Below are 11,115 nucleotides of genomic sequence, written 5' to 3' on the forward strand. Positions count from 1 at the left end.
ATCAGTACCTTACTGGCTTGATGTGCTATGGTGTGCAATCCAGAATCCTTCTTGCACCAGAGATGTGGAAAAAAACTGCAGATACAGGTGGCAAATGGCAGTGGTTGAAGGATGCTTCAGTCCTTCTAACCTTCAACATTTCTAAGCTTCAGTGTTTCTAATCTTCGGCTGAAGGGAAGGAGAGAGGGTAGGAGGAAGAGTCACTTCTGCTGTTTTCTGCTGCTCGGTATTGCTAAAGCTGCCCAAAGCATCCTGGAGGCCCTAGCAGGGAGCCTTTGGTCGTTGTGATTATGAACATGGGGTGATGCCAGGCTGTGTTCCTGAGCTTGCAGTTTTGTAGAGGGCAACAATGGCTCTGGAAAATGTGAATCACCCACATTCAGCTCAGGTGGATGTTAATAATGAGGGCTTGACTGGCCCTCCCAGCCAGTGTCATAACTGTTAGTGTTCCTGCTGGTGGCTTTAGCAGAAGCCATTGGATAAACACGGGGCATGGGTGGAAGGCTACTGAAGCCTTTGGCTTGCCAGTACTTAGACAAGTAACCAGTGCCACCCTGTTACAGGAGGTACTCCTAGCGTTCCTATTGAATGTTCCTCTCTTCAGAAAGACAGTCTGGATGTCACAATGATGTGACATTCCTTTCTGGATCAGACTCCTGAAACCCTATTGCTGTTCCCTGTTTTTCAATGGTTATCATGGGGTAATGTCTAAGGACTGAAAATATGAAAGGGAGTTTTTTACCTGGTCAAACCATTTTTTCTTGTATTTCATTCTCCTCTAGGTTCACCAGACACTCACTCTAGACCTAACAGAAGTTCTGAATGCAATCATCTTCAGGAAGAAGAAGCCAATCCTGCTGTTAGGTATTTTGTGCCTTCTGTGGGGATTTGAGTGGAAGCGGTTGCTAATACCATGTTACAGGCAGCAAGGGAGAACTGATGACTGTGGGATGGGACGGTGCAGGTGCTGGTGGTAATCCGAAAGCTTTGGGAGTGCATTGTGTTTGCACAGGCACCAACACGCAGGGCAGGGGAGAGAAAAACACTGATGCATCCTAATGAGCGGCTCCCTGTCTAGTGAGCATCATGCAGTTCCTGAGAGCTGTCCTGCGACAGAACTTCTCCTCTTCCCTGCTGGTGATTGTCATCCAGAACACAGCCCATGGTGCTACACAACCGCAGCCATCGTCGCTGGAGGATGCTGCCTTGCACCCCCTTGCCACGCAGCAGGTCTTCTCGCTTCTCGTCAGCCTGCAGAACCTTTTGGTGCACGTCTACTTGCAGGTATATAGAACACCAGCTTTGGGACAACACCCATAAACTAACCTGAAGAGAACCCCGTTGCAGAAGGAAACGGGTCTGCCTTTCCTTCGCTTCTGCCTGCATTTTCCACCCCTTACAGACCTGTAAGGAGGAGGAGGGAAAATGCTCTTGCTGCATTTTGTGCAGCATGGTGCAGTGCGAAAGAAGGTAAATCAAGCTATGTGGTGCTTCCTGCTGCTGAACTAGACAGCTTAAATTCTATGTGCTGATGACAGTCTCTGTAACCTATCTCCTGCTCTGCAGGGCCCCCACAGTCATTGGGACTGTGAGGTGGGAAAAATGTATCAAATCCCAGCCCCTTTCGTATGGAGCTGGCAAGGTGCTTTGGGGGTAAAGTACCTTAGTTTGCATTTACTCACACAAGTGATGTTGGGCTCCAGGAGACAGTACATCGGTTTACATTTAACACCCTCGAGCAATGTTGCGCTCCTGCCTGTATTCTTTGGAGACTGTTACTTAATTTTTTTCATCTCTGAGTAAGTACCTGTGCCTTTGTCTGGCTCCTTGACGTGACAGCTAATTTTCAGCGCACTGCATCCTGTGAAGGAGATGAAAGCTGTTATTTTCCTATGCTGCCTGTTCTTCAGAGCCTGCCACTTCATGAATTTTCCTCTTGCAATAGCTGTTGACTGTATTTTCTTCTTTGTTGTTCCTTCCCTTCCTCCTCCCCCCCCCACTCCATCCTTGGGATTCCAGAAAGACTTGCTGCTTTCTCAAGCTGTGGTTGCCTGCCTGGAAACTTTGCTGGAATACCTGTATGTGAAGAACCAGGATGTTGGTAAAGTCTTCCTGCCCTTCCTTCTCCTCGGTTCCCCTCCTGCAGTGATTTTGGGCTCTTTGATCTCCACCCAGTAACACCCTGGAGCAGATGTTTAATGAGCTTATGCCCAATAAGAAAAATTATTTATATGCTCAAGGGTAATCTTATGTGCTTTGTGGGGTGAAATCACAGTGCCTTGCTCCCCTTTAGGAGTGAGCCTTCACTTGGGCTCTGAGCACCAAAACATTTTCCAGAAGGAAAAAAGGTCACAACCACCCCACACCCTAATGTGGGAAAAATGAAGGATTTAGGGACCGAAGTAATATAGGAATAGTCTTTCACTTCCAGCCCAATTTAGCAAACCTTTGGACCATAAAGACTGGGGGGGGGAGGGTAGGAAGGGAGGGAGGAAAGATATGAATATGATTTGTCTTCCACACAGAGACGTTGGCCATGGTTTGGCCCTTAGGGATAGGAAGGGAGAAGAGGGTAGTAAACAGATTTAGGAAACGGAAGCTGGAAATTCTAGATTTCCAGGGGCAAATGCAGACCTTGCTTTCAGGAGTCTGTGTCAGACTGAATGTATACCATGCTAGCTGTATAACAAAATATGACAGCATCGTACAGTCAGGGGAAGTGTAGACCCTTCTGCTCATTGTCAGCCTACAAAGTACAGATGTTGTCTCTGATCTTAAAACAGAAAATTAGTTTTCTGTACCCTGACCTGTTCAAATCAGTCACGTAAACACTGAGGGAGAAGGGAACGGAGTGAAAGAACACCAGACAAAAGGGACATTGTTGGGAGAGAGGAAGCTGTTGAATAAAAATGTAATCCTGACGATGAATGACAGCCAGTAGCTGAAGGGAGTCTGTTAAAAGGCATGTTATGGGGACCTTACACTGATCTGGGATTATGGTAACAAAATGTTTCAGTAACAGCTGAACCCTTCACTTCGGCTGTCTGAATTCTTGCAGTGGTGCAGAAGTTCACAACTGTGCTAACGAGAGTCTCCCACGTGGAATGAGGGTTTTTAGTTTGTTTGGCTGAAAGAAGCGAGAACATTGCAAAGGCTGTGGCCTGGACTCTGCCTGTAGAAGTTTCCTCGTTTGAGGCTTTCTAAAACCCTCTCTTGGTCCAGAGATTCTTGCAGATGTGCAGAGCACAGCACTGGTATTTTCTCATTTCTGTCAGGGAAAAGATACCCCCCCCTTCCCAAACACTTTACGTGATTTTTTTTGGTGTTGCTTTACTGCAGAAAGATTGTTGTAGTGGCAATAGGGAGGTTATGCAGCTGCCAGTGGAAAAGGGACCTTTCTGAAAGGGTTCAGACCTGGTGGCCAAGCTGTAACAAGTTGTATCCGCTGACCTGTTGTAGTTGTCCATCCCCTGTTCTCAAACAGCAGTGAGTCCAAGGCAATACAACTTAACTTTAGTGAGAGATTTCACACTGTCACAGCCAGTGACCTTGAGCCTTACCTCTGCTTATCTTACAAGCTTTTAATTAAGAACATTTTCTCTGCTGATTGTTTGCACTGCTGCCATCAGCCTGGCTGGTCCCTGTAGTACGCTCTCTGATGCAGATCCTGGCTCAGTTTGTGCAGCTTATGTTATAGGGCTTTCTTCGTTCCCCGAAGAGTATTCTGCAGCTAAATAAAACCCTTGGTCAGGAAACGTGTCCTCATATTGAAACCAGAGGGTATATTTTTAAAACCTTGGGCTAAAGATATCCCCTTAGTATTTTATGACATGCACCCCAGGAGAAGGTTTCTCTTCCTGCACAAGCACAGCGTTGGACAAAATGTATTTTCTGTTTTAAAAAACTATTAAGCTTTTGTCCTCATGACTAAACTCTTGCCCAAAGAGTGACAGCTTTAAAAGCAAGTAAGAACAGAGCAAAATGCCCCCTTGGTGTTTCACAGCTCGGGGTCTAGAAGAGAAAACATGGGTTCAGAATTGGAAGACTCCTTTTCCAGGCCCAGCCTGTCACTTGGCAGATTTTAAAGCACTCTTTGGCTTCTTCTCTCTCAGCACTACACGTTGCTTCACAGCCCTGGCACCGATTCCTGCTCTTGACACTGCTCAATGGGGGCCAGAAATCTGTTCTGCAGCCAGAAATTCTCAGACTCGTGACTTTGGTGAGCAGGGGAGGGGTAGGCTGTTCTCTGTTTTGTTCTCGTATGTTGGTACAGCGCATCTGGGTTGTTTACTGGAACTCACCTCCTGCACATACACAGTCTCAGATACTACTGTGGTTTTGTCCGTCACTGTATTTGTGTCCTATAATAATTGTACTTTCAAGTGAACTTCCCTTCCACGCTGTGCAGAAACCGACCGCTCTAACTGAGCGCATCCTGTTCTTCTGGTGTTTTTGTAGCATTGCTTTAGATCACCTAGAGCCCCTGGGGAGGAGAGGGGAAGCCTACAGCAAACATGCAACTGCTGTTGCCAGTCTGGGAGCATGTTGTGGCTGGCTGGGGAGCAGAGTTCTGCTTGGCATCACAGCTCCTCTTCCAGTCTTTGGCCTTACAGACCTGAATTTTCAGGTCAGGGAATTACCACAGTCTGTGACCCTGCTGTATGTGGGGCCTATGAGCATGAGAGAAAGTGTGATCCTACCCAGCAGAAATACCGAGGATACTGAAGTCCTCATGGCAGTAGATGAGAGGAAGGGGTTATTAATGTGAACCTTCCACCTCCAAATACATGATGGGTCTGTGAATCTTCATTATTATTTCACTTTTAAAAGGTTACCTGGATTATTTCAATTTCTTCTTGACCTAAACTACATCTAGCTAGAGCACCACCAACAAGGATATTTGCACTGGTTCTGTTAGAATTGGTATAAAAATCAGGCCTGTGGTTAGGGTGCTGCAACATCCCTTTGCCTGGAAGAGGTCTTTCCAGGTGATGCGTCACTGTTGGAGTCTATGGGTTGCTCACTAATGCCTCTCTCGTTTCCCTTGTTCAAGTTTGTGAGGTACCAGAGCAGCAATGTTATTTCTCAAAAAGAAATTAGCCTGATTCTTCGGGAGGCAGCAGAAGCCAACTTACCAGAGCTGCCGGAGGCCACATCTCGGGCACTTCACCTCTTCCTTCGTCAGGTAAGAAAGCAATGACTGCTTAGGAAAATGAGAAGGGAGTTCCCTAAGGGATTGCTTCAGCCTTTGATGGGGAGCCATAAGCTTCCTTTGAGGAGGTGATAGTAAGATGATGAGGAATCCTGCAGCTGCTAGCTTGGCCTGCTGCCTTGAGGGATGAGTAGTGAAATGGGGAAGTGAGCGATGCCAGCAGCTGCCTAAACTGTGTCATCAGTGTTGTCGTGGGCCACTTGATCAAAGATTGAAGTTTGAAGGTCTCATTGCTCGGGAGGGAGGGGGGGAGGGATGAAAGAACAAGGACAGTAGTTTGCTGTTGGTCTGGAAATCATTCCTCCTTCTGACTGCACAGGTTCAGAGCAGTCACTGTCAGATGGAGGCAGTGGAGGCAGGGACCATTCAGACCTTGCTGGAGCACCTTTCGGGACAGAGGAGCACCTGTGCAAAACATCAGGACATTGTGTATCCTTTTGCTGGGCAGAAGCCTTTGATAGGAGATGTGAGGGTGGTTGGTGTAATAGAGGTAGAAGGGGCACTTAATCTGCTGTTCCTGACTGTTTTTCAAAGGTGAACAAGAGTGCAAAAACTGGTGGTGGCTGCTACAGCTGGCTAATCTGGGGATGAAATACTTTATCATCCCCAAATTTGAGAAGACATTTGGGAAACAAGGAGTCATTTGGGATGAAAGACTGGTCTCTGTACAGGGATTGCATTCATCTGTAAGGTAGAGATGATGCAATGAAAGGGGAACAGGCTGGGGCAGCCATGACTTCAAAGCAGCAGCAGTTCCTGTGTTGATTTCCCTGGAGGATAAGCAGCCACTTAACCTCCATGTGCTAACTAGCACCAATATGCCTATAGAGTCATGGCAACCCAAAGATAACTCGTGCACTTTCAAAGTACAGCAAGTGTTCAGAAGCTGCCCAGTGGAGTTGCCCATTGCTTTCTGCTTGGCCCTAGCAGCAGAGCTCCTCCTTTTCTCCATGGACAGGAGGGAGGGGTCACTCCCAGGTTACTTTGGAGAAAGGGAGAGCCTGATGTACGTGCCAGATTCGGTATTTATTTCTGAAAATGTCAGCTTTTGCCTTCTTGTTTTCATCATGCTGCGTTGCCTCAGACAGGTAGTAGACATGGAGCTGGCCCCAGCAATGGTTTCCTACAGGGTGGGGGACTTCCTCCATCGTGTCGGTGGGATGACACTGTCATCAGCCATGGGCAGGGCGTACGGAGGGTGAGGTGACTGTTTCTGCTGAGGAACAGCTTGTCTTCATGCGTAACCCCCACGTCATGCCCCTGCTCTGTGGTGGGAAGCACAGGGTTGTCCCAGAGCTCAGGTTCTCCTGGTGAAGACTGCACCAGCCCCATGAAGTTCCTCTCTGCTGTCCTGCTGGTCTGTATGGCAGTGAGGGAAGGTGGATGTTGTTACATTGCCCGCCTGGTCTGGTTATGCTCGCAGTGCTGCAGAGGTGGCTACCTCAGTGGGATAGTCGTGGACACAGAAGACAAAATCCTCTGCTCAACAGCAAGCTTTGATGACAGTTTTATCAGCAAAGAACTTTCTTTGGGCTCACCCACATGAATGTTTCTCATGTGTTGGTGGGATTTCCGTGGTTTGGGAGGGAGGTGGGTGGTTGAGTAATGAATGCCTACTGTCAGCAGTGTGTCAAATGTGGGAACTGTGGTGTCGTACTGGAGTTTCAGCCAGGCTTTCCCTTTGGTTTCCACTCATGCCGTCCATGACAGATGTCTGGGAGGTGTGGCAGTGTCCCTTGCACACATTGGAGACTGAAACAAGAAGAGTACGCGCAATGGGACGATGAGGGAAGGATGGAACAGGAAACCACGTGTATCTCCAGCGAGTTGTAGAGAAGAAGATGGATGAAGGAAGTCATTTGCAGCTCACTTTCAAAACAAAAAGTGTTGAAAATTGTTCATAAAGCCTGGTTTCCAAAATGGGGCCTCTTTCTGATTTCTGTGCGGGATGATGCTGAGCTGGTGCCCTTCACTTGGCAAACACAGACCTGCCTGGTGACAACAACTTTGGATGTGGGTGGCACATGCCGCGGGAGCGGTGCTGGGCGGCCGGGGGGCTCCGGGGGGGACCCGAGGGCGGCAGCAGCGCCGCTCGCCCCGCAGCGAAGCGGGTCCCGGTGCCTCCTCTCCCGTCCTCCGGGGCCGGGGCCGAGCCCCCGCGGGCCAGCGCCCTCGGCGGGCCCCGCCGCGTCCGGGCCCCGGGGGGGGGGGGGATCGGGGGGGCCCCGCCCCCGGCCCCCGCCGCCGGTCCCGGAGGGGCGATGCCGGGGCCCGGGATGCCCGGGGCGGGGCGGGAGCTCAGGAAGTGACACGGCGGGGCGGGGAAGCGGCGGCAGCGGGCATGGCAGCGCGGCGGGCGTGAGCGAGCGGGCGGCGACACCGGCACCGGGCCCGGCACCGGCCCGCAGGTGGGGGGCGAGGGGCGTGGGGCCGGGGGGAGGACGCGGGGCCGGGGCCGCGTGGCGGCGGCTGCGGCTGCGGCTCCGGGAGGGCCGGGCGGGGGCTCGCCGGAGGGCCCCGCTCACCGGCGGGGCTTCGGCACGGCATGGCCTGCTCCGGGCTCCCGGCAGCGGGCGCCACCCCCGTGGGGCTGCCCCCGTCCTGGAGGAGCGGCTGTGGCCGTGCCGCTGCTATACGCCTCGCGTGGCAGCAGCCTACGGGCGGCAGCAGCCCGAGCACCTCGGTGCCCCCCGGGTGCAGCGGGGCGAGCTGTCCCGGCTGCTCCCCGCCGCCTCGAGCCCTGCCGGAGCCTCCCCGGGATGCTCGGATCAGCTGCGGCTCCCGCAGGAGAATTTATAAAGTCGTTACACACGCCTTAATGGGAGCTGCTAAGCGGCGTCTGCTGTCACGGCTTTGGAGAAACACGTCTACATTACGGGGACGGGAGGCAGCGAGGCAGGCTGGTGGGCTTCCAGCCCAGGCAGCCGCTGGCCGGCAGAGCTTGCCTTGGCACGGGTGGGCTCAGGGAGGAGCGGAGCAGCAGCCCTGCGGTGTTTGTGCCTCGTCTCGTCCCTCACGGGGTGAAGACACGAGGAGAGCTCTCAGAGCGGGGAGGAACATCCCCACGGGGCTATTGCATCCCCGCGCCTGGGCAGGCCGGCCCAGAGCTGAGATCCTGCTGTTAAAATGGGGTAAAACAGGCAGGAGAGCTGTGAGAGGGGGTTGGGTGGAGTTTAAGCTGGTGTGTGGGCCAGGAGGTGAAACTTGGCGAGGGCAGAGGGCAAGTAAAAGTTGTTTGGGTCACCTCACAACCTCGTGGTGGGGCCCCAGCAGGTGTTAAGGTTACCTAAATTGGGGAGGATTCAGCTGATTTCAGAGCAGGTTGACCGGGCTCAGCTGTCGCAGAAAGGCACCGAGCTGCTTCTGGCAGCCCACCAGGCTGCCGGTGGAGCCCCCGGCCCTGGGGTGGTTAAGGGACAGGGGCTGGTGTCCCTGGGGCTCGCAGGGAGCCTCGCGGGACTCCTGCTCCGCACGTCTCCTGGCTCACCGATGGGTTTACCTGTTCGGTTCCAGGCGGCGGTGTCCGACATGGATTTCCTCGTGTTCTGCCCCTTTCTGCTGGTGCTGGTGCTGCCCGGGGGCAGCCTGGCAGACCTGGAGAAGCAGAGGGTGGACTCCGGCTTGGAAATCTGTATCCTTCTCCTCAGGCCCTCGCCTCCATCGTGCTCGTATCTGGCGGGGCCAGAGAGCGCTCGCACGCGTGAGGAGGGTCAGAGATGGCACCAAGGGGAACGTGGGGATGGAGGGGAGAGGAGGGAAGGGTCTGCAGGCTGTGATTATTGCTGACGAGATGAAAACAAGCTCTGAGGGCCCGGTCTCTGGGTGGGGAGATGTGGCGGGGCTGGGCTGGCACTGTGTGCCCTGAGGAGCAGGAGCGAGCTGTGGCGCTGGCCGCGTGGGGCCCTTGACTGCGCTGCAGATAAGAAACTGTTTGAGGTGAAGCGCAAGGACCAGATGAATGCCCTGAAGAACCTGATCGAGCTCAACGACGTGAACCAGCAGTACAAAATCATCGACATCATGCTCAAGGGACTCTTCAAAGTGAGCGTGGGGCAGGGGATGCGTTTGGGCCATGGTGGCAGTGGGGAGGGCGGGCAGGGAATGAGGTGACAGCAGGGGTCAAAGAGTCGAGCTGGGAGGAGAAGGGAGGACGCAGCGGGGCACCCCCTGGGGGTGCAGGGGCTGGGGGAGGACAGCGGGACAGGGAGGACATGGGATGGGGCAGTGACCGAGGGCTCTTGCAGGTGCTGGAGGACTCGCGGGCAGTGCTCATAGCTGCGGACGTGCCCCCGGACGGGCCTTTCCCTCAGGATGAGAAGCTGAAGGACGGTAGGTCCTCCCTGGTCCTCAGCCCCCGCTGCTCTGGTGCACCTCCCTTTTCTTGTGGGATCGGTGCCAGGTAGGGATGAAATTCCCCTGTGCAGACACCAGGCATCCCCTGGTCCCCTCGTTTCTGGGACCCTACTGCTGTCTCCCTGGCTGGTTTGCACTGGGCGTGCCACCCCTTTGCCTCCAACCTCCCCATCTCACCACAGACATGCTCAGGACCCTGTCCTTCATGGGTGGACCACGGGGGTGGGTCATCCCACAAAGCCCCCCATACAGCTCTTGCTCGTGATCCCCTTTCCTGGGTGACACCACGCGGATCTAGGATCTCACAGCCCGCATCACCTCTCCCTCACCCCACCTCCATCCTCAGCGTCCCATAGCCAGCGTCTGCTGGCAATGCCCGGGGCTGGGCCCAGCGTTCTGGGGTTTGGGGGTGCGGCGGTGTGCAGGACGGGCTGCCGACAGGGCCTCTCGTCCCCAGCCTACTCCCACGTGGTGGAGAATACGGCCTTCTTCGGGGACGTTGTCCTGCGCTTCCCCAAGATCGTGCACCACTACTTCGACCGCAACTCCAACTGGAACAACCTCATCCGCTGGGGCATCGGCTTCTGCAACCTGACGGGCGTCTTCGAGCGGGGGCCCCACTCCCAGCTCCTGGGGCTGGTACGGCCCCAAGCCCCCCACTGCCGCTGCGGCCCCTCCCTGCTGCCTGGGGGGCTGTGGGGAGAAAGGGAGGGAGGGAGGGGGCAGAAAGGAGGGAAAGAGGAGCTGCTGGGGGGCTGCTGAGCACACCCCGCGTCTGAGGGGGTCTCACATCTTGGGCTGGGGGACGGGGGAGAGCGGAGGGGAGGGGGCAGGAGCTGGTGGCAGCGGTCTCTGCTTTGCTCTGCAGATGGCTCAGGAGCTGGGCATCAGCGAGAAGTCCCCCGATTACCGCAATCCCTTCAAAGCCGACCACTCCGAGGTAAGGCAGCCGAGCCGCGTGGGACCCCTCAACCCCCGCGGGTGGCAGCGACTCCAGTGGGATTTTGATGGGTTGTGCTCTGTGGGGGGATGGCGGGCTCCAACTCTCCTCTCCTACAAAATGAGGAGGTTTTAGTACCTTTCATAATGCCTGTCCACATCCCTTCCTTTACCGGGCAGGCAAAATGCTCTCTGCATCCATGTTTTGTTGTCCTGGCACCTCCCTGGAGCCAAATTATCCCGGTGTAGGAGTGGTGGGTTCGTTAGCAGCCCCCCCAGCTGACCATGCTGTCCCCCCCCAGTTCTTCCCCAGCGCTGACACCTTCCAGAAGGCGCTGCGCGAGGAGGAGAAGCGGAGGAAGAAGGAGGAGAAGCGCAAGGAGATCCGCAAGGGCCCGCGCATCTCGCGCTCGCAGTCGGAGCTGTAAGCACCAGGCTGCACCTCCACAGGGCCGGCTTCGGGGCGGGAGCCTGGATCCTGTGCCCACAGGGCTGCTCCCACCCGTGGGGCCGTGCCGCCTCTGCCCGCGGGTGGGCCGGGGAGCCCGCAGTGCTGCTGCTTGTGAGTCTTGGGGTGGTTATTTTGTGTTTTGTTTGCCCCGGTTATACCT

At 54.5% G+C, this 11,115-nt stretch overlaps 2 protein-coding genes across 5 annotated transcripts in view; both read left to right on the top strand.

Annotated features, from left to right (window-relative positions):
• The window catches only part of LOC118156902 (meiosis inhibitor protein 1-like), a 35,363-nt gene extending 28,203 nt beyond the window's left edge, over nt 1–7,160 (top strand). For 2 of the 3 annotated variants that reach the window (XM_035311118.1, XM_035311119.1), the window contains 6 exons: nt 783–864; nt 1,079–1,284; nt 2,020–2,101; nt 4,113–4,219; nt 5,054–5,185; nt 5,532–6,443. In XM_035311118.1, coding sequence (XP_035167009.1) covers nt 783–864; nt 1,079–1,284; nt 2,020–2,101; nt 4,113–4,219; nt 5,054–5,185; nt 5,532–5,750 — 828 coding nt within the window. In that variant the 3' untranslated portion in view covers nt 5,751–6,443. Of the gene's footprint in view, nt 1–782; nt 865–1,078; nt 1,285–2,019; nt 2,102–4,112; nt 4,220–5,053; nt 5,186–5,531; nt 6,444–6,922 lie in introns of those variants that run through there. The other variant, XM_035311117.1, reaches the window with a different exon arrangement.
• A 378-nt stretch (nt 7,161–7,538) lies between these two features.
• On the top strand, nt 7,539–11,099 carry LOC118156912 (coiled-coil domain-containing protein 134-like). 2 transcript variants are annotated; one of them, XM_035311138.1, is made up of 7 exons: nt 7,539–7,620; nt 8,726–8,843; nt 9,132–9,253; nt 9,457–9,541; nt 10,023–10,204; nt 10,434–10,505; nt 10,807–11,099. In XM_035311138.1, the coding sequence occupies exons 2-7, from the start codon at nt 8,741–8,743 to the stop codon at nt 10,930–10,932; spliced, it is 690 nt and encodes a 229-aa protein (XP_035167029.1). In that variant the 5' UTR covers nt 7,539–7,620; nt 8,726–8,740; the 3' UTR covers nt 10,933–11,099. The 2 variants fall into 2 exon arrangements, with proteins under 2 accessions (XP_035167029.1, XP_035167028.1); XM_035311137.1 differs by lacking the exon at nt 7,539–7,620 and having other exon boundaries at nt 8,693–8,843.
• Nucleotides 11,100–11,115: the final 16 nt, after the last annotated feature.

Source organism: Oxyura jamaicensis, assembly GCF_011077185.1.
Source record: "Oxyura jamaicensis isolate SHBP4307 breed ruddy duck chromosome 1 unlocalized genomic scaffold, BPBGC_Ojam_1.0 oxy1_random_OJ106547, whole genome shotgun sequence".
Lineage (NCBI taxonomy): Eukaryota > Metazoa > Chordata > Aves > Anseriformes > Anatidae > Oxyura > Oxyura jamaicensis.

Coding starts and splice junctions, on each gene's coding strand:
- LOC118156912 (XM_035311137.1), top strand. CDS start 8,702: ATGGGTTTACCTGTTCGGTTCCAGGCGGCGGTGTCCGACATGGATTTC. Junction 8,844..9,131: donor GGACTCCGGCTTGGAAATCT/GTATCCTTCTCC, acceptor ACTGCGCTGCAG/ATAAGAAACTGTTTGAGGTG. Junction 9,254..9,456: donor TGCTCAAGGGACTCTTCAAA/GTGAGCGTGGGG, acceptor GGGCTCTTGCAG/GTGCTGGAGGACTCGCGGGC.